Raw genomic sequence first — 21,345 nt, 5'->3', positions numbered from 1 at the left:
ATTATGACTATTCAAGAAATCTTCCTCTTCGTCGATAGATTCCTTGTCTAGCACAAGATACTGCTCCGAACTCAGGCGACTACTTTTCATTTCGTCGCCGACCTCCACCTGCCCAATGGAATACAGCATCATCTCGAGCCATATTTGGAAAGAATTAATTGCATACCATCTATTCGAGGGCAAGCAGCCGCTCGTGTTGGCCACAAAGTCGTATATATCACGAGACATCTTGATAGCCTGCGGGAGGTCGCCACCCGTCGCAACGACCTCGGTCAGCAGACACTCGAGGTCCATCCAGAGCTTCTGGTGGGAATGGCTCCACCTCTGGGTAGCTAGATTGCGTTCTGCATAGTAGTCCTCGATTTTGGAGATCGCGAGCTCGCACAGCTCCTTTGTCACTGCCGGCTTAATCCTGTATCTTGCCCCGAAATCCAACATCTCCCGCTCGGTGCTGAGCGTCCCGGGGTGCATCCCGCCGAACCGCGCCGCGTACTCCGCCACGAGGCCCTGGTAGTCCACGAATATATCCTCGGCGGGCTGGGCGTCGATGGCGCAGAACCTGGCCCGAAAGTAAAGCACGGCGCGGGGGTCGTCTGAGTGCGCCTCGGCAAATGTGTCGGCGCCGAGCTGCAGCACACGATCCAGGGAGTCCCGGCTGGGCTCCCTCGAGGTCTGGATGACGCTCAGCAGGGGCCCACAGATAATCGCCAGCGGGTGCCTCTTCGGGATCATCTGCAGCCTTGGCGCCATGTACTTGAGCAGCAGCGTGGCCAGGTCGTTGCGCCCGTACGATACGAAGAGGTAGGGGATACTGAAACAATACTCGACGGATCGGATGAGTCCGAGATGGCCTATCTCGCTGTCGAGCGCGCGGAAGGCCCGGCGCAGCAGCCTGCCGCCAAGCATGAAGTCGTCAAGGCTGAAGGCTGCCAGAGCGCTCACAAACGTCTGATACATATCCCTCCCGCTGCCACTGGAAAAGCGCCTGGTGGTGTCCAGAGTCGGGTGGCTCGGAGTGTAGACGATGCTCGTTTCAGTCTCGCCCACGATGAACTGCTTTGTCATCAGGAGGATCGTGTTGAAATCACGCGCCTGGTCGTTTTGGTGCAGTAGCGGGTAGACGAGGGCACGCTCTTGCCGACGCGCCCTCCGTAACTCTCTCGCAGCTTGCAGTCTAAAGTTGTCGAGCTCGGAAGGCTTGGTTCGTGACTTTCCAGCGCGCTGGATGACAACCTGGCCAGCCTCGATAGCTGCTCTGTGTCCTTTTGAACTGTACTTCGCCCAGTTCCATTTCTTGAAGCGGTATTTATACATTTTGGATCTAGCATAGCATTCTGTTTTAGACGTAGAAATGAAAGGAGAATTTCCCGCATTGACTTACGTTGCTCTGATTCCATAATTGCTTTCCATCACGTTCCGGACCTGGGCCAAGTTAAGGTTTTGTCGCATGTAAAGATCCTCAATTACGCTCTTGTATCGTTCCCAGTCGTCCTGATCCGGGATGATCCGCTGGTCAGTTGCTGTTGTTGGATGTGAACCCATCGCATAGTACGGATGAGACGCTTTTTCAGTTAAGCCTGTTTCTGGGCTATTGCTCTCTCGTTCCTTCACAAATCCAACATCAACCGGCGTTTCCTCCACTTTCACCGGATGGGTCAGGAGAGGTTCCGGTGTCTTTGGTTGACTTCCGTACTGCTCGGGGCTTGAGCTTGCATCCGATGCGAAAGGCGGCTCTGAGAGCTCGTGGTCGGTATCATCAATCGCATCGTCAAAGTAGTCATCTAGTGACCAGACTCGAATAAGAGGTGGTGCGAAATCTATTCCACGAATATCGGATTGCTGGAGCCGCTCACTAGAGGTTGGATGAAGCGGGCAGGAAAGGAAGAAATACAGAGGATGAAATGCGAACCCTTCTCCCCCTTGGCCATCTTTCAGCGAGCTTTTGCAAAGACAAAGTGACATTCTTGAGGTTGACGATGCAATGGCTCAAAAGACCAGTTGGCCTTATGGCTTGCTGGGGAGAGCGCCTCAAATGCATATGAGAGCTGAATTCGCAAGGACCCTACGGAAGTGCCGATGACTTTATGTTTTGGAGAGTCATCTTGAAGGATGGAAATGCCTGCTTTTGCTCATTGATACCCAATCAATCAGCCTGTCGCGAGACCGGGGTCCTCAATAGGGCTAGTCACGCACATGGTCAGCGCCGCAATGCTGCAGAAAGGCGCAGCTAAATCCGTCGTGAATACTTGGAAGTGTGGCCACCCAGGAATTACGCCACAGCATTATTGGGGGCCAAAATCCCATTTGATCGTTGCTGGATCCGGCGCCATGATGATCTCCTACCACACGGAACTGTGCAGTCTACGCCGGTAAGAGTGCTTTGCGAAGGCCTGTCCAGTTTTCGAGAAATACCCACCTGAGCGCATGCGAATCAGGACTTGCAGGCAGTACAGAGGGGTGATAATTTCAGGGTGAAACTTTCCACGAATTCTCGATCGGTCTGCTCATAGTATGCACAAGTGGGTCAAGGTCCAGGCGATAATTGATCGATCATTTCTAGCGTGGTATTTCTGGGCCGGCCGAGGCGCAAGGAGCCGAATAAAAGTAACTGCCGTGACGTTCAAACTGATGCTTTCGTGTGACCGCGTGTCGTGACCCACTTGAGCAGTCTCCTCTGGAGACTGCATTCGTGAGGAACAAAAACCGAAGGCACTTGGTAGAAAAGAAAGGAGTCCCCTTAGAACTTGTTCCAATGGATATCCAGGGCGTCTAAAACTCAAGCCAGGTCGGGTCCGCCCGATGATTCAATGACTGAAACAGACTGCCCAGGGTGAAGCTCTGAGCAACTCGGGCTTGGGGGACGCCTAAGTGCATCACATTGAACTTGGCAAAGCGGTGTTGCTAACAGTATCGGCTGACTGGAACGTGGTCAGTCTGCTGTGCGCCTGGTGGAACCCTTTTCTACTGGGCAGAGGGACGGCCTTACTTGTAAGCACTGACGAGTCTGCCATAATCAGACAAGTAGTGTGTATAGCCTCCAAAGTCATGGCTCGGGGAAGCGAGGTCTCACTCTGCTGGTACTCGGCTCCGATTGTCCCGGGATCCGGGATGTCACTCTGGAATAATTAGCCGCCTCCAGCCGACCTACACCATCGCGTAATGCGTCAAGAATGCTGGACCTGTGAAGGGAATTTGCCTGGGGACGTGGCTGATGGAATAAGTGACTCGTTGCCAATTCTTCTTATCCAGCCCCCAATACTTGTTCATTCCAAGACATGACCCGGGAAAAGGTAGTGCGTATTACCCCGGATTCGCCAAGCCAGCATCACAGGGCTCTGGGTCCGCACTGTTGGATTCGACCCACTGTAGACCAGCCAGGACCTTTCTCACAAGAACACAGCCGTGTAGCTCCAGGGTTTTGGGGTTCATAATTGATTTGTTCTGATTCTCTACGTTTTGATATCTGCTGAGGGTCAGAATTGCACCCTTTAAACGCAGTCTGCCCATTGGAGCTCTTAAGAACTTAGCACAACTGTTGCCGATCCGAAAGTGGAGTCGTGCCTCGTGGCCTTATCTTGCCATGGGTGGCATGGCCGGAAATGGGAGGTATAATCCAGATAAGTCGCCGGTTACCAACTCCAACATGGCCAGATCGGGTCATAACTTGAAGAGGAGAAGGTATCTGTTGGGGTACAATGTTACGTCGCATCGAAGCAAACAAACCGCCGGCTGGCCCCAAAGACAAACAGCACCTCCCGTCAACCCTCTGCAAAAGTTATACTGCCCATCTCACCGAGCTGGTAATATGAGCGTTCCTAGACGTCCTTTGTCTACAACCTTCTAGCTTTGGCATTGGCCTTTATCAATTCTGATTTCGAGTCGCAATTCAAGTTGTGAGAATGGCTGACATTGAGTCGACAAAATCAACTGGCTCTCCTGTCCCAGAGAAGGAAGGCGCCTTGTCCACTGCGGTCGACGTGAGCCAAGCAACATCCGATCTCGAGAAGATCAAGCACGCACATCAATTCGACCCAAACCTGCCGCAGGAGAAACTCGACTTCATCAACAAGGCGCTACACGATGGCGACGCAGGAGAAATCATTGAGGCCGACGCCCTTTTCACTGAGGACTCTCCGTACGACGAGGTCCGAGCAGCGGTGCGGCCCACGGATTCCGGAGGAGTCGCTAACACAGTCCGAGCCTGGGTGCTAGGCCTCTTCTTCGTCAGTATTGGAAGCGGCCTGAACATGTTCTTGAGCATGAGGAGCCCAGCGATCAACTTTCCGGCCCTGGTCGTCCAGCTGCTGGCTTACCCCCTTGGCTGTTTCTGGGCGAAGGTTGTGCCCACCAGAGTCTTCAACACATTCGGTGTGAAGTGGACCTTCAACACTGGGCCGTTCACAATCAAGGAACATGTCGTTGTCACGCTAATGTCAAACGTCTCGATTGGCTACGCTTACAGCACCGATGCTCTGCTGGCACTTCAGGGCAAGCCATTCTACGATGTCAATCTTGGATGGGGATTCCAGCTTCTTTTCACACTAAGCTCTCAGCTCATTGGCATTGGTCTGGCAGGATTATCCAGGAGATTCCTCGTCTGGCCGGCTGCGATGATATGTAAGACTGAAATTTCTCCTGAGAATCGCAACTACGTCTTAATTGATGAGCTGGCAACCCTTCGCCACCAATTCTGACAGTAAGACAGGGCCCAACCAGTTCAGTAGCACATCTCTTTTCTTTGCATTGCACGACAAGAGCAAAAGTGACGGATCCGAAAGCAACGGTTGGACCATCAGCCGCTATAGATACTTTTTCTATGTCCTTATCGCCATGTTCTGCTACTACGTAAGCAATGACCCAAGACCCAGACTCTGGTCCACCCAATCCCTTTGGAAGTTGCTGACTGGAGGCTTGCAAGTGGATTCCGGCCGTGTTGTGGCAGGGACTCTCGGTCTTTGCCTTCATCACCTGGGTTAAGCCCGACAATGTCGTCGTTAACCAATTATTCGGTGGCTATACTGGCCTCTCTTTGATCCCAATCACCTTCGACTGGACATATGTTACCGCATATTTAGGCGACCCTCTGCTTGCTCCAGTGCATACCGCCATATCTGAGCTCACGGGGCTCTTCGTGTTCGTCATTCTCGCAACGATCGGCATCACGTATTCTGGTGCTATCTACAGCCAGTACTTGCCGATCAACACATCCCAGACCTACGACAACACACAGAGTAAATACAGCGTGAGCAGGATATTGGGAGACAACTTCACTTTCGACCTGAAGAAGTATCAGGAATACTCACCACTCTTCCTCCCACCCACGTTCGCCCTGAATTATGGTTTATCCTTTGCTGCCCTGACGGCGGCACTGGTGCACTGCGGTCTGTTCCACGGAAAGGAAATCTTGTACCGGCTCAAGGCAGCGAGGAATCAAGAACCGGACATCCACATGAAGCTAATGAAGAAATACCAGGACGCCCCTGATTGGTGGTATCTCGCGCTGTTTGCCATCTCGATGGGCCTCGGTCTCGCCACCGCCTTGGGATACGACTCTCAGCTGCCCTGGTGGGCGTTCTTCGTGGCCATTATCCTTGCTATCGTCTTCATGATCCCGTCTACAACAATTTTGGCTATTTCGAATCTCGCGCTGGCTCTAAATGTTCTGTCTCCATTCTTGGCCGGGTTTATGATACCAGGCCAGCCTATTGGCGTGATGATCTTCAAGGTTTACAGTACTATCGTACTCGGTCAGGCTCAGACATACGCCGGTGACTTGAAGCTGGGACACTACATGAAGATCCCGCCCAGGATAACCTTCTGGTGTCAAGTGGTAGCGACTGCCTGGGCTACGTTTGTGCAGATTGCTGTCATGAACTGGACACTCGGGAATATCGAAGGTGTCTGCGATATGTGAGTTGCCTCCAAGGCAGGGGACCACTCTTGCTGATAATACTCCCGGGTCCCCATACTGACTCGTCTCGCTAGTGACCAACCAGCCAAATTCTCCTGCCCAAACGGTCGTGCCTTCTTCTCATCATCGATCGTCTGGGGAGTCATCGGCCCTTACAGGATGTTTGGGACTGGATCCATATACCAGTATTTCAACGTCTTTTGGGTGATCGGAGGGATCCTTCCCTGCATTCTCTACGCCCTTGTCAAATATGGCGGCCGTCTGAGTTGGATCGGCCGCACCCTCCATGCGCCAGTCATGCTAGGAGCGATGGGCTGGTTGCCGCCGGCGACGCCGTTGTCTTTCTCGACCTGGGGAATCGTCGCGTTGATTTTCAACCACTTCATCAAGAAACGATTCCACGGCTGGTGGCGCCAGTACAACTATGTCACTGCAGCTGCTCTTGACGCTGGGCTTATCATCTCAACAATTGTCATCTTCTTTGCCATTGTAAGCACCAACTCCCAGGCGTCGGTCGACTCGACTTGCGATATCAAGTTCATAACTAACATGGCCTGCTGCAGACTTTCCCTGGAGCAACAATCCCCCAGTGGTGGGGCAACGTTGGTGTCTATAACACGATGGTATGTCACAGCTCCTCTCACTATATCCCATGAAGACCTTATCCTGATTCATCTTGCTTTAGGACGCGGAATACACTGCTATCCTCAAGACAGTTGACGAGGGGCAGACGTTTGGACCGGCCACGTGGTGAGTGGTGAGTGGTTCGTACGGAATTATGCTAGGGTGCCTAAGAGCCGGTTGAAACACCACGCAGGACCAATGTCTTCCACGTTCTCTGAGACCATGCTGCTCGGTCTTGTTTTAGCCCCATCATCTCCTGACAAACTGCTACCGTATCATGTCTGCCAAGGTGAAAACAAACAACGTTGAGATATTTACTATTGCGCAAGTTCAAGGCTTGCGTGAAATATGACCAACCGCCGACGATCGATACTCATCCCGTACTATGAGCTGAACGTGTCTTATTTGTCTGGTTGCTTACTGTGTGAAATGCGTAGTCAGAGTGGAACAGGGGTCTCAAATCTGCCTCCTGTAATACTGTCCCGATCGTGGCGCCGTGATCCTTCCCAGAACAGTGAGACAAACAAGTATCGAACCTCAGCCTCCTCTTGTTTCAAGATGGTCGTGTCAAATACTGGTATGTTTGCTTCTCGACCCTAAGAACCCAATACGCAAACCCCACACGTGGGTCCATCAAGGATGCGCGTCCCGATGCAGACATGGCAGGCTGAGTGCTTACTATGCCAAGCCCCCATACTCAGCCGCTATGCCACGAAGGATTCCCGTGCTCCAGCACCGGGACGAACTCGCTGATCCCGATGTGGCTGTAGCCTGTGTCACGGATCCTCCAGGCAGACTTACACAAGGCAACTGCCGATCCAAACAATGCTCGATCTTCTACCAAGCTTGATTAACAATTACATTTCCCGCTCGACTCCAAGACGTTTAAAATGTTGTGCTGTCTCGAAACTTTCGTGACAGAGAATCGAGGTTTATCATAGACATCAAACAATTATAATTCTTCAGCCTTCAGCAAGATGCCCACCTATCCGAACGACAGCACCATGAGCTCGACCGTTTTCTTGCGCCGTATCACGATACTGTCGTTTGTACCGGCTTTCTTAATCCTTCTCATCCACGGAGTTAGCAGCAGCTGGGCATTTCCGGCCCTTGGAATATTACCGCTCGCGGTCTCGGCCGTGTTGGGCGCCTTGCTTCTCCATCGTGACCGCGTGGCAGCTCTCGGGTCACCAATCCAGGCATTGTCGCCAGAAAACATTTTCTATGCTGATACAACCCTTGCTGTTTGGTATTTTGCTTTCCTGATTCCGACCTGGGTGTTCCTGGGCAGGCCTTCGGATGAAGAGTTGATTATTCTGGGCACGTATGGCTCGGTATTCCTCATGGTGAACTTGTTCGTCTCCCTGATCTATTGCCGTCTCCTCTAGCTCTCTTTGTTAACCTCGAGTGTATGTAGGGGCATACATTTCTACTTCGCAGCCGCCGAGGCTTTACACATTATCACCACGAATCGGAGCCCGTTCCAGTCACTGGCGGCTGAATATACGCCTCTCAACGAGGAGTACAGGGACGATCTTGCCGACATCGAGGAGGGAAACGCGGGGCCGGTCTAGACTGATGCATCAAGACGGTGAATAATGGCCATTGTGCGGCTGAAACGGTGATTTTCGGTCTGAAGCTGAGAGCTCCCTGGCAGTTTTTTAATTCCAGAAGTTGTTGGCCTGTGGCTTTGGGTATAACAGATCGGAGAGGTCGATGTTGGATGACAACCTTGCCAATGCTTCGAAATTGAGTAGCATTTTTGTGCCAGCACAGTTTCCTTGAAACCTCCCCTCAGTGCTGTGAGGAGAATAATACGGAGTAACGCTAGCTAGAATAGATTGAGGAATCTGGAAAATTGCGGTGACGTTTGATCTGAAGAAGTAGGCTGGTGCATCTCTTCATCTTGCGTGATAAGAATCAGACTGCACTCCTAGGACACGCTTTTGGTGCATCCAGACGCGCGCCATTTGACATCAAAACAAGACAGCGACACGCCTCGGGGCATCCGTCATTTCCACCAAATCCACCCTAGCCTTTGCTCTCCCTATTCCATCCGTGTTGGATTTATGTGCCAATCTCTGGAGCCACATGCAACACGCAACGCGTTGATGTTATTAGCCTCCCGATCATCATTTACTTTTCCCATTCGCTTCTACACGATCTTGCACTGTTTGTTACTGCAGTCTGTCACATCCAATCACTTTCTCCACCGACAGATTAACCCTTACATCCTTGAGCCATAATTCCAGGCTCCGTTTCGCAACAACACTGTCTCGCGTTGATATGCCCGGCCATGTTGCCCACGATCCTGTCGACCAAATATGGTCGGTATAAGACGAATCAAGATGACCTCGCCACCTTCCTTGCCGTCACAGGGAACCTTTGTGGTGCCCCAACTACCCTCACCAGGCCAGGAAACGCATCTTCCGCAGACGCCAAATCGACCCGGCTCAAGGGCAAAGATCGCAAGTTAGCCAAGCAGCGCGCTGCTGGTCCCATGATCGACGAGTCGACGCGCCAGAGAACCCCCAAGCTCGCACTGAGCAGTTACATCCCCCTGGCCGAAATCATTGCCAAGTCACACAGTGTGCACGGAAGGATTCCCAAATGGATTGTCACGGTCATCGACAAAATCATTAGCGATCGCGAGGACTGTTTTCGGCACATAAACGGCGAGGACGTGAGGACTTTCCTTGCCAAGGGCCAGCAGGACGGTCACATTCACCCAATCAATGTGCTAGGGCGTGTACGCTCCATCTTGCTCCCAAAGTACACGGCACAAATGGCGACCACTCAGAGCGGGGCCCAACCCAAGACACCCAGCAAGAAAGTACTTGGTGAGATCTCTGGCAATGTCAACGCCATAAACGCGGCCAACATTTTTGCTGAGCTGAGGATGAAGACTCCCGAGGGCTCCCCTTGCTCGAATGGCGATGCTGGCGAATCAAGCCCTGCGATTGAAGCCGATGATGTGGAGAAGGCTGATGCCTGGAGAACTTCTCTTGGTAAGTACTAGAACGTTCAGAGTCCTTGACATCTGGTCTGATCAAGGCTCTGGTATGGTAAATTGCTGACCATCGAGCAACAAATGTAGCTTCTTCTCAGGTGTTTGCAGCTTACCCTGAAGCCTCTCGTGACGAAGCCTGGCTTGCACTTGGGTCTCTGCGAGATGACATGATGTCGATAAGACGGGCGGTGTTGGAACAATGGGCCGGCTGGAGAAATGGGACTGTCGACCTGGCAGCTGCCGCGATTACCACCAACACTGCCATCGACCTTGTCCGTTCTCTTGAGAACCAAGCTAGACCCGTCATCGAGTCCTATACCAAGAGTCTCGACGCCAAGGAGACTCGACTGCCAGTTTACTGGTACTCTTTGGGCACCTGGGTCAAGGACATCAACGGCAAGACTCGCGGAACAAACATCTACGCACCGCTCCTAGGAACAGACACCGACAGCCAAGCAAGCCACCCTCCGGACTTCGATGCACGCGGCGCCGCCAAAGTGGATGACCAAAAAATGGAAGAATGGCTTTCTGACTCTCAGAGCTTTCGATGGGCTTACACACTGGTGCAATTGTACTGCATGGAGTTCTTTACCAAGACAAATCCAGCATACACGAGACCTCCTGGTCATGAGCCAGTGCGTTTGGGTCACGGCGCGCGCCCGGATGACGCCAAATTGCTCGAACAAGTGCGGACTTGCCGCGGCAAGGATATTCAGTGGCTGTATGAACTCTCCTTCGTGGGCAACTACGGCGTCGGTCCCGTATTTCCTTTCCTCGACGAAGTTTCTCGAGGCTTTCGCATCAGTAAGTCTCGCCCTGGGAAAAAGATTTGGCATTGAACTTCCAAATTCCAGCCTTGTGTCAATAATGTGGTCAAGCACAGCTCGCGCGTGGCTGGATTTGTTTACCGTTGACTCAAATGAAGCGCCTTCTTTGGTTCTTTGAGAGCTGACTCCGGGCTCTATAGTGAACGAAGACGTCGACATCAAGCTCTGGGCCGTATTCGGTGTCCAGATATTCTGGGAAGTAAAGGAGATGCTTGGAGAAAGCACCAAGTCACGGCCGCTTCAGGCTCTGAAATATTTCCTCGGCGGCGGACTCGGGCTTTTTCAGAAGGCCGAAGATCTTTACACGACTGCTTTGGGCGTGAAATCAAGACAAGATGTCGGCGGTAAGATCGACGATCCTGTGAAGGCAGCCCAACAGGGATACACTGTGCTCACATGCTTGCTCCCCGAGCGACTGGACGAGGAGATGCAGGAGATGGGGCACACTGGCTACCCAAACCTGAACAAGTGCTACCTGATGAGCCAGCATCCCATCCTCTGCGGTATCCTACTGCACACGGCGCGGTTGATGATGCAAGAATACGGGATTGCTGTCGAGACTTGTACTCGATCCATAATGAAGATGGCGCATTTCCATAATGCCTGTTCCAGCCACAACCTCATCAAGGGTAGCTGGTTTGACTTGGAACACTGCATGACAGAACTGCAGGGCCCCAACCTCTTCATGTCAGGAAAACCACCAGGGAAGGAAACGGAGAACGGCTTCGGCAAGGCGTTCTTGTTTGCAGTCGGAGCAATGTCATTAGCTTACACTGCGCCGGATTGTCGGGACCGAAAGGGGAGACGGGGTCGAAAATTGGCCGAAGAACAGCTCAAGTCCCGTAAGAACAGCCAAGGCAAGGTCTTGCGGAAACTTGGCCCGGTCTCGTTGATGTTTGAAGACAGGTTCTGCAGAGCTGGTGACCGGTACGAACTGAACGAGGAAGATCTGCAAGCCATCACGGAGCGTGCGGCAGCCTACAAGGGTGGTGGGACGGACAAGTACAGCAGGACCGCACACTCAAAGACATCTCGCCCCGGCGCCGGAAGGCCCAAGTCGGTCGCCCAGCTGCTTGCTGACCTCAGCTTGGGACTTGACCAGGAAGTGCTCCTGATTTCGTTCCCATACATCTGCCTCAACATTGAGTGTACAAGCGTCCTCTTGAAGCTAGAAATGGAATTGCGGTCCACACATCGCGAGTTGCTCGACGGCGAGGACATGCCTCCCGGCTTTGGAATCGTAGCACTCCACCTTCTCGCCGGACACTCTGACAAGCTTTGGATCGCAGCGGATGAGATCCACAGATACGTCGGGGATGATAAGACACCGGGGAGCACCAACGGCTGCGGGGGAGTCGAATGGATGATGCAGAGCATCCGGGAGCCGCTCAGAGCTAGCATCCAGGCGAAGATGCGGGAGAGCAAGCGGGACCGGTCTTCCGAGCACCAGAATCATATCGGCGACGGAGTTGGCCCTACCAAGGACAGCCTCATTTTCGAGCAGCAGGACGCTCGTCAAGAGCCGAGCTGCATGGAAGACAGAGATGGCCGGGAGACCCCGGAGAGAACTACTGCGACCAGAGGAAAAGAAAACCAATCATTGCCTGAGGCCATGCCCTTGGTTTTATCAGAGTTGAAGGCCGAGAAGTAATCAGGTGCTGGTATGAGTACACTTGCCTGGCTCGCGACGGCTGATATTGCTGTAGTCACCTGATTGGAGGTGATTTGCTGGACCTAGAAGGTAATTACTCAGTTGCCGTTTGAGGATGATTGGCTTTTGCTTGAGTGGACATTTCGGTCTGTGAACGACCCCGCGACGGGTGGACATGACTTCCTGCCTTCGCTACACTTTGTTGCGTATTAATACTCTGTACCATATTTGTTCGGGGTCTGGAACAGGTCGGTCCTCAGGTGAAGACAAGTCGCACCACTTTGTATGATAAAACTGTAACGAAACTCTAATAGAGCTCTTCCGATATCTGCAGCAGTGAGACATACAACTTCCTCCTCCTTCTCAGCATTGAAGTGAATAACTAAATCTTGCCCATGCCAACCCCACTATCTTTCCGTCCTCCCAGCAGTGCACTGGCTTGACCGGTGTCTGGGGTTTTCTGGATGGACTTCCACGCCTCCAGCCCTAGCCAGTAATTCAAGAATTTGCCAACCAGCTCCTCGTCAATTTTCGTAACATTCCTCAAAGCGCTAGAATACTTCCGGGCTTCAGACATATCCACTGCGCCTTCTGCACGTTTGGGCGCCTGTTCGTCACGAGCGGCAGCGTACGTCCTCTTGAAGAACTGAAGCAGTCGATGGTCTGGGACTGCGCTTTCCAGTCGTTGCAACCACTCCTGCGGTGGGACGGCCTCGAAATAGAGATTGCTGCTGGCTAGGGCAGGTAGGAAGTCCGCGGCCCAGCGTACCGGAGTCGTGTTCGAAACATGGAACACTCGGGCTTCTCCACCCTCGTCGTCGGATCGACTGCGGAAGGCAAGCTCGACGATGGCAGCCGCAGCTATGTCAACCGGCAGCCAGAAATTCTCGTCGCCTCCATCCCTGACGGGAAGCGCGCCGGTGCTCAAGGCGGTCTGTACGGTCAATGGAATTGCCTCTTTGGGGTTCCATATGCCGTGTTTCGTATCACCGACAACCTGGCCCACGCGGAGTATCTGGACTGGGAAATCCACGCCCTTCTGCTCAGCATACTTGGCCGCTGCGGAGCAGATCTCTTCTGCGACCCATTTCGACTGTCCGTAACCCATTTGGACTGCGGCTTCTCGTCCGTACCTGACCTCCTTGACTCCATCTTGGGCCGCAGCGAAGAAGACAGTGGCCATGCTGGAGATGAATGAGAACCTTGGCTTCGGACACAGGGGGGAGCAAATCGCCAGGTCCAACAGGTGCGAGACCGAGGCAATGCATGGGTCCTCGAATGATGACAACGACAGGTTGAAGTTCACAGCCCATGCACCATGAATGATGTCTGTGACCGAGGTGCGCAATGCTTCGTACTGTTGGTCGTTGAGACCGAGACGAGGCTTTCCCAGGTCAGAGGCAAGGGCGACAATTTTCAATCTTGTTTCGACATCTGCCAATTCCAGACGAGCCGCGCCAAGGGACTCAGTGATGCGCAAGCCTGCCGCCTCATCCGAGTCCGCTCGGACAAGGCAGTAGACTCGATCCACGTTGGGCCATGACATGAGACGATGGACCACATGGCGGCCAATGACACCGGTCGCCCCGGTGAGCAGCTAGAGGTTTCAGCATTGATGCCACAGAGAAAACTTCCAATTGTGGCAACTTACAACAACGCGCCCAGAGCCAGCCTGAATGGTTCGATCTTCGAAGCGGTGGAAATGGGTGTATTTCTGCACAAGTTCATGCGCGATGGATTTTTCAGAATCCTTAGCATCTTTAGAATCTTGTCCGTTTCTCACCGCGAGTAGGTATTCGGTGAGCTGGCCCACGGTGGGATTCTCAAAGACGACATTGGTCGGCAGGGGACGTCCGCCAACGTTCACACGCCTGAGTAGCCGCGAGCGCACGTACGAGGCCTGCAACGAGTCCATGCCCAGGCCGAAGAAGTCGGTGTCGGGGCCCAGTTCGACGTCTCCAGCTGACATCACCGAGCTCACGACTTCGCGCACGATGCCCTCGACCTCGTCATCTGCGACAGATATCTGTGCGTTGCTTTGCGCCTCCCTTGCGGCGTAATGGGCGTCGATGTCCTCTTTGCACAGTTCGAGAAATCTCGAGCGTATCAAGGTGTCCTTGGCCGTTCTCGGGACTCCACTGCCGGCTTCCCTGAAGATGACGGAATCGAGGGAGACTCGCGCATAGGCAGAGACTCTGGAGTTGCCCAGTTCGAGGTCAGGAGCAATGCGAGCAGACAGCTCTTCCTCGGACAACCCTGCTGAGCTGGCCGACGGAACCACTATCAAGCCGAGGGAGTCCCGCCCTGCACCAAAGGCCATTGCGGTATCCACGTAGCGGTTCTTCTCCACGGCTTCCTCTAGTAGATGTGGATCCGCTTTCAGGCCATTCACCAGCACGATTATGTCGTCGGCTCTGTGGGAAAACTTCCACTTCTTGGGATCTGTAGGGTGGCGCACAAAGAGATCCTTGGTTGCGTACGATCCATCAGGTCTGTTGGACGCCACCAAGCTCGGCAATCCAGGGAGCACAATCAGGTGCAGCAGACCTTGATCATCTTCTCCGTATGGTTCGAATTTCAGATAGGGCTCTGCAATCGGCGTGGCCGCAAGCCAGATCCAGTCCCTCCCCGGGCAATTAGCCATCAGAGGACCGCTCTCTGATTGCCCGTATGGAGAGATCAGGTTCACACCCTTCTCAACCAACTCGTTTCCCAGCACCTCGGGCGTGGCTGCGCCCGCTGCGGAGACGCGCTGCAGCTGAGCAAGCCTCTCTGCACCCCCTGGAGTCTCATTGATGAACTTGAGCAGGTGCGGTACCGTCGCGAGAGCCTTGCAACTCGTGATGTCTAGTGCTTTCAGGATGACTGACGCGGTCATAGGGCGGGAGGCGTTGAGAAGGCTCATCCTGAACGTCCCCCAGAGTGTGGCAATGAAGTGGCCGAAGCCGAAACTATGGAAAACGGGAAGCGTCGCCAGTATATCTGGAACGGTCTCGGAAATGTGTCTTCCCATATGCCTGAGCACCTGACCCACGCGGCGGACGACAGGCTTTGGCAGGCCTGTTGTGCCTCCGCTGTGGATAACGAACAAGGGCGTGTCGGCTTCGTCCTTGTATTCAACCGCGGGGAGGTCGATGGGGGCTCCACGACGTGAAATAGCTTCGAGGTCCGCCATTTGTGCCATGGGAAGGAGATCGAATTCCAGCGGGTCTTCACTGGTAGCTTGCACTCTCCCTATGGCTCGCATGGAAGGGCCAGATGCGAACACTGCCATACAACGTTGAAGCCGGATGAGGTGTGCTAAAGCTTCGTCGGACAGCCGTGGTGACAAGACCACAGTTGTCAGGCCCATCCGACTGAGCGCAAAGAGATGGATGTAGTATTCGAGGCTGGAGACTCCGACGATGGCGACTGCGGGCGCTTCGCCGGGCTTTGCATTCTGTGCAGACTCTCTGAGAGACTTCGGGTACGTGCTTATTGCACTCCTCGTCAGGCGATCCAAGTCCTTGGCTGTGTAGTCTATGAAATCGAGCTCGTGTTCTGGGTAGGAGATCATCACCTTCTCTGGGACAGTCTTCGCCAATCGTCGAAGCAAGACGTCGACGGTGACGACATCTGACGGCGAATGGGGCTCCATGGTGAGCAGCGGATGTGACTTGCCACGGACTTGGTGAGATCATGCTGTAGCTTGAGATTAGGATGCAGCTGCTCTTAACTTTATACTTGATACCTCGGATATATGGTAGTCTCCCCGACTTCGACATCGGGGCGTTTTAATTCCGAATTATGAGATTTCATGCTCCATCGGGAACCAAATCTGTTGGATGCTGTCATACAGCTGACGAAAGTTACCGACAGTATTAGGCTTCGTCAAGGGTAATCCCAAGTTAATTGGACAGGAGACCAATCCGGCTTGTCAGGGTTATCATGCGTGTTACATGAGGGTTGGAAGCTTTCGTATAAAGTTTACAATCTCGGAACTTCGGCTCTCCGCTCAGTGAGTGATGCATTCAATACGTGTATAACCATTTGAACTCAATACGGCCCAAATTCAGTTCTGAGTAATACAAAATAATTCCGAGACAGACCGCTGCTAGTTATTGGTGTAGATGGTAGCATTTCCTCTCGTCTCGAGAGTCCCGGCCGCGAACAATAGTTTAATCTCACCAAAGGCCTCTTTTTCAATCATGCCCAAAACACTATCACTGGAATTCCTATCGCTTTCCATCTATCAGCTTTAAACCTCACATAAAAAATTTTACAATTTCAACTCGCTAATGATACTGGTCTCTCTGTAACGAGTACCCGGTTCTCACATGGAGGCTGCCCTCGTACTAGCATGACGGGGCGCGCATGTGTTGTGTACTGAAGTTGGGCTGGCAAACAACTCCAAAGATGCGGCCATTGTTGTTGGACATGTAACCAGAAGCTTTTGCATGACCCCCCTCCCCCAACCCCCAACGATATATTTCTGTTTCGTAGGTTTGTTACAAGCCGTTCACAGCTGCAGTCACGACATCCACCATTGCCTCGTTAACCTGCTGGCCGCCCCCCCCCCCCCCCCCCCCGCCGGGAACCAAGTAAGCTCCACCCACCCCCATTTCATGCACTACTGAACCAATCAGTGTAGTCATCTGCATGACAGCAATTTGCCCATCCACAACCAGTCTAAATTGGTCTCCATCCACACCGCCTTTCTGCGCACACAATCTTGAATTCCCCGGTAAGCCACTCTTCATCACTAGGCGCCGTGGCAGAGTGGTCTAATGCGATAGACTAGAAATACTCCCGGTACTTCTGGCCATCTATTCTCTTCGGAGGCGCATGTTCGAATCATGCCGGCGTCGATCCTTTTTGCATCACTGTTCCAGGCTTAGTTGTGGTCAAAACAGCGATGGTGGTAACAACGCAATGCCCCCGAGGGATACTGTTTCTTGCCTGGGGCCCATGTCAGGGTTTACGCCGTAATTTGTTTGTTGGCTGTGTCTCCTTGCTGTCAACAGGATTTGTCTCGAACACTCTCTTTAAGCCTCTCGATTCCTCGATTGAGTTCCTGACTTTCTCTCTCCTTGTTTCCTGTTCTGGGGGAAGCGGGATCTCTCCCTGCGTGACTAAATACCTAGGTAAAGTAGCAGGGGCTGGCACGAGAGGGATTAATAATTGAGTATCAACTCAATCATTATATGTGCTGTATTGCATTCTGTGTCCTAGCCTCTGTGATACGACTTATATCCGAGAGTCATAATGCATGTTATCAAATGTATTACAACTCTTTCCTCAGAGTGAGCCGACTAACAATACATTATCACTTCTTCGCCCCCGATGTCTCTTCAAGGGGATGCTGAGCCTCAGCATCAATTGCTGATAAAGAGACCGTCATTTCCCTCTCTCTTAACAGTACAGCTCTCATTAACCAAAGTGGAGCTGCTGATGCCTGCAATCGGTGCGCCTCCGTTCCGCGAGTACACGCAGCTGTCAAATTGCATCTCCAGGCCAGTGAGGTCTGCCTGCGACCAAGCGTCAAACATCCATGCGGCAAATGAGCGACAGGTGAAGCTGTTGTTCGACAGAGTGGCGGTCTTTGATTGGCCGTTGTTCAAGTTCCGTGCGGTCCTTTGCGTGCAGTAATCCAGTCAGTCGTCCGGAGGTACATAGCACTTGGTGTGTTCCCAACAGCGACACGAATATAGTGCATTACCCATGGGAAGGGGGGTTTTCACGAACATGGTGCCCTCAGTACCATCAAGACTGATCGTCAAGCTCAGCTGAACAAGATCACCTGGTTGGACTGCTCCCGTCAGCGTAGTTGTGCTAGCTGCATCGAGCACAGCTCATTATCTCCCAAACCTACACCGCATATCTGTGATTGTATCCAAGTATCGTTTTGTAGCATCGAAGTCATGCTTGTCGAAAATTATTGAATATGCAGGAACACCATCGACGACCTGGTGTTTGTTTAGCACTGTTGGCAAGTACGACCCTCGCACTTAGAAGGCTACTTTAGTTATCCCCTCCGGAGCACGTAGCCTCTCAGAACTTAAACAGAACAATACCAATACATAATTGCTTCCCATATAATTATTATATATATAAGAAACCTACTAATATTAATTAGTAATTATAAGCATTATAAATTAATAAGATAAAAGAGGCAACCTTATAAGGATTTCCTTAACTTAAAAATTATATCCTCTTTATTAATAAGCGCTATATAGTAATAACTGCTTCTTTAAGCCTTTTTATATTATTAAACTTCCTAAATAAATATTATAAAGATTAAATAAATTAAGTAATATTTCTTATAATATTTATATATATATTTATCGCTATTTAGGAAATATATATTTATTATATATAAGACTTTATTAAAAATAAACTTATTTTTAACTTTTTTTTAAAACTTAGCAAAACTTAATAAAGCTTTGTTTTATTAATAAATAAAGCTTGCAATTATTATAAATGCTGGAATTAATGTAATGCTATATTATAAGTAAATGCAAGTTATGCATTACGCTTTTAGCTAATATAAAAGGATTTAATAATAAGAAAAAGCCCTAGCTTTTAAAGCCTAAAGGAATTAATAACTTCTTCCTCTTAATAATTATAACTTGCTTATTATTAAATTATTATTATTAACTTACTTTTAAACATTACCTATTTTATTAATATTTCTTTATTTTATTAATCTTATTCCTTATAATATTTGCTATAAAAATTTATAAGCATAGCTAATAATGCTAAAAAGCTATTAGCTTTTATTAAAAAGTGTTATGGGCTAGCCTTGGGTCGTTTGCCGTAAGGTGTTCAAATAAAGTTTCTATTTAAAGTACAGAGAAGAAGGTTCACTCCCCATCTACACCCGCGCCGGAGCCTATTCTTATAGGGCCAAAGCCCACTAATTAATTATAATAAGCAAAGCCTAAACCATAATATATCTTTCTTCTCTAAGTTTTTATAGCAAGCCTTAAAGAGCAGCTATATAATAAAAAAATAAAGGATACTATAATTTAATTGCAAATTAAACATTACTCTTTATTTAGCCATTTAATTACATCTTAATGCCTCTTAATTATGCCAAAGGCCTAGCCCATTATTTATAATTAATACGCCTTAGCTCTTATAATTCAATATATTAGCTAAAGTAAGCTAATAAGAGATAATTATTTAAGCATAAGCTAATGGCTAAATTAACAGCATTTTTATAATCCTTTAATATAAGCCTTTTATATAAGCTTCCTTACCTAAAACCTTAAAACCATAGATTTATTATATAATTCGCAATTAATTAGCACTTAATTATAAGTAATTTGCTTTATTAGCAGGAATTTCCTAAGTTTTAAGCGTTTCCATAACGCTAAACTAGCTAATATGCAGCTAATCTACTTTAAGCCTAAGCCAGCGCTAAGCTAATATCGCTTCTAAGCCCTACCTTATTAAAAAAAATTTTATACCCCTTTAAATAAACTTCTTTTCCTTGCTAGCCTTAATTAATAAAAGCTATACCCTTATTTTCTTATAGTAATTAAGATAGTTATACTTATAATAACTAAGTTAACTATATATAAAATACTTAACTTTACTTATTAAAACCGCTATAATATTAATATTCATTACTTCGCCATTTTAGGGTTAAGTATTATTCTTTCTTGCTATAGCGTTAAAAACGCCCTTATATTACTATAAGGCAAAGCAAAAAGCTTTAAATATATTTAGCTATTCCTTATAATTAAGTTAAGCTTTTATTATAAAAGTTAAGCCATTAATTATTAATAATATTTTATATTTATTTAGCTAACTTTAAGCCTTTATTATATAAGCTAATTAATTAAATTAAGTAAGAAATTTTACCATTCCCTCCTTATAATGCTGCTATAATGCAACCAAGCTAAGCTTAATATACCTTTGCTTAAAAAGGTCCCTAAGCGCAAAGCAAACCTTCTTTAAAAAGCTTTTTAGCTATTTCTTAAATATTTTTATAAAATTAATATAAGGTAAAAATTAATTATAAAAAGTTCTTAGCTAATTAAATATATAAAGAAATTAAGCCCCTTTAATATTAATTACCTTCCTATTTATTATAAATTTAGCCCTTATTTTTACTAGCTAAGTTACTAAGTATTCTTAAGATAAAAGTTCCTTTAAATAGGGAAGGGCTTAATAAGCTATTATCATTCTTTTTAAGTTTCGCTATACCAGGTTTTATATAGTTGTATTATAAGCCTATAATGCAAAAAGACTTTAAATATATATTATAAGCTAGCCTTAGGTTATTTGCCATAAGGTATTTAAATAGGGTTTTTATTTAAAGTATAAAGGAGAAGGTTTACTCCCCGTTTATACCCGCGCTAAAGCCTATTCTTATAAGACTAAAGCCCACTAATTAATTACAATAAGCAAAGCCCAAACCGTAACAAAAAGTATATAATTAATAAAATGCTTACTTAAACTTTAATTAACTTAGCTTATTATAAATATATTAATTTAAAATTATAATTTATAACCCCTATATAAAAAGCATTAATAAAATACTTAATTATTTATTTAGCAAATACTTTAATAAGCTATATATAATAAAACCTTTATAATAACAACCTTTTCATTATTTATTATAAAAACTATATAATATAAATATAGGTAATATTTAAAGTATTGCTAAATCCTTACTAATAATGCTTAAAAGTTTTCCTTTAAATATAAAATATTTATATAAAATATAATAATTAACTTATAGCATTATAATTAATTATTATAACTTAAGCAAAGAAAAGATTAAAATAAATTAATAATAAGCTTTATAATACCTTATTAGCCTTAAAATTAAGCATAAATAAATATTATATATAACTTTAAAAATAATAATTATAAGCATAGCCCTTATAAAAACTATAAATAAGCTTTAAATAATAATAATTATTAAAAAGGCAATCCTTAAAATAATTTTTATTATTGCTATTAACTTTAAGCATATAATTATAAAACTTAAACTTAATAATGCAATTTATTAAAAACTAATATAATTAGCAAAGCTTATTATTATTAATAAAAAGATAAAAATAAAGCTTATATTAAAAATATATATTATATTTAACATAATCTTAGGTTATTTTAAAAATATCTTTATTAAATAAAAAGTATAACTTATATAAAACTTTTTCCTTATAATATATTTTTAATAAATACTTAAATTTAATAAAGTTAATATAATTTATAAAAACTTTTAATAACTTTTATAAGTATATTAAAAACTTATATAATTTGCTAAATAATAAAATAAAGATATTTTTTAATATTTATTATTATATTAAAATTTAGCTAAGTTAAT

At 47.9% G+C, this 21,345-nt stretch overlaps 6 protein-coding genes and 1 non-coding gene across 7 annotated transcripts; 4 read left to right on the top strand and 3 right to left on the bottom strand.

Annotated features, from left to right (window-relative positions):
* Positions 1 to 86: 86 nt before the first annotated feature.
* Positions 87 to 1,542, bottom strand: INS49_011458 (uncharacterized protein; the record flags this gene model as incomplete). The annotated part of the gene is made up of 3 exons (XM_043172174.1): positions 87 to 108; positions 167 to 1,321; positions 1,382 to 1,542. 3 exons carry the CDS (start codon positions 1,540 to 1,542, stop codon positions 87 to 89), a joined length of 1,338 nt encoding a protein of 445 aa, XP_043023919.1.
* Positions 1,543 to 3,899: 2,357 nt separating this feature from the next.
* On the top strand, positions 3,900 to 6,665 carry INS49_011457 (uncharacterized protein; the record flags this gene model as incomplete). Its single annotated transcript, XM_043172173.1, has 6 exons — positions 3,900 to 4,617; positions 4,706 to 4,845; positions 4,919 to 5,910; positions 5,986 to 6,400; positions 6,475 to 6,534; positions 6,597 to 6,665. 6 exons carry the CDS (start codon positions 3,900 to 3,902, stop codon positions 6,663 to 6,665), a joined length of 2,394 nt encoding a protein of 797 aa, XP_043023918.1.
* An 847-nt stretch (positions 6,666 to 7,512) lies between these two features.
* INS49_011456 (uncharacterized protein) lies at positions 7,513 to 8,109 on the top strand (the record flags this gene model as incomplete). Its single annotated transcript, XM_043172172.1, has 2 exons — positions 7,513 to 7,889; positions 7,953 to 8,109. The coding sequence occupies 2 exons, from the start codon at positions 7,513 to 7,515 to the stop codon at positions 8,107 to 8,109; spliced, it is 534 nt and encodes a 177-aa protein (XP_043023917.1).
* A 722-nt stretch (positions 8,110 to 8,831) lies between these two features.
* On the top strand, positions 8,832 to 12,023 carry INS49_011455 (uncharacterized protein; the record flags this gene model as incomplete). Its single annotated transcript, XM_043172171.1, has 3 exons — positions 8,832 to 9,543; positions 9,633 to 10,349; positions 10,513 to 12,023. 3 exons carry the CDS (start codon positions 8,832 to 8,834, stop codon positions 12,021 to 12,023), a joined length of 2,940 nt encoding a protein of 979 aa, XP_043023916.1.
* Positions 12,024 to 12,405: 382 nt separating this feature from the next.
* On the bottom strand, positions 12,406 to 15,660 carry INS49_011454 (uncharacterized protein; the record flags this gene model as incomplete). The annotated part of the gene is made up of 2 exons (XM_043172170.1): positions 12,406 to 13,620; positions 13,675 to 15,660. The coding sequence occupies 2 exons, from the start codon at positions 15,658 to 15,660 to the stop codon at positions 12,406 to 12,408; spliced, it is 3,201 nt and encodes a 1,066-aa protein (XP_043023915.1).
* A 1,107-nt stretch (positions 15,661 to 16,767) lies between these two features.
* On the top strand, positions 16,768 to 16,870 carry INS49_011453. Its single transcript has one exon. It is a non-coding gene; the product is annotated as a tRNA-Ser (tRNA).
* Positions 16,871 to 17,377: 507 nt separating this feature from the next.
* INS49_011452 (uncharacterized protein) lies at positions 17,378 to 17,881 on the bottom strand (the record flags this gene model as incomplete). The annotated part of the gene is made up of 3 exons (XM_043172169.1): positions 17,378 to 17,636; positions 17,748 to 17,811; positions 17,875 to 17,881. The coding sequence occupies 3 exons, from the start codon at positions 17,879 to 17,881 to the stop codon at positions 17,378 to 17,380; spliced, it is 330 nt and encodes a 109-aa protein (XP_043023914.1).
* Between the last annotated feature and the right edge of the window lie 3,464 nt (positions 17,882 to 21,345).

The sequence above is a fragment of the Diaporthe citri genome, assembly GCF_014595645.1.
Source record: "Diaporthe citri strain NFHF-8-4 chromosome Unknown scaffold_5, whole genome shotgun sequence".
Lineage (NCBI taxonomy): Eukaryota > Fungi > Ascomycota > Sordariomycetes > Diaporthales > Diaporthaceae > Diaporthe > Diaporthe citri.
This window is presented reverse-complemented; position numbering and strand designations above follow the sequence as displayed.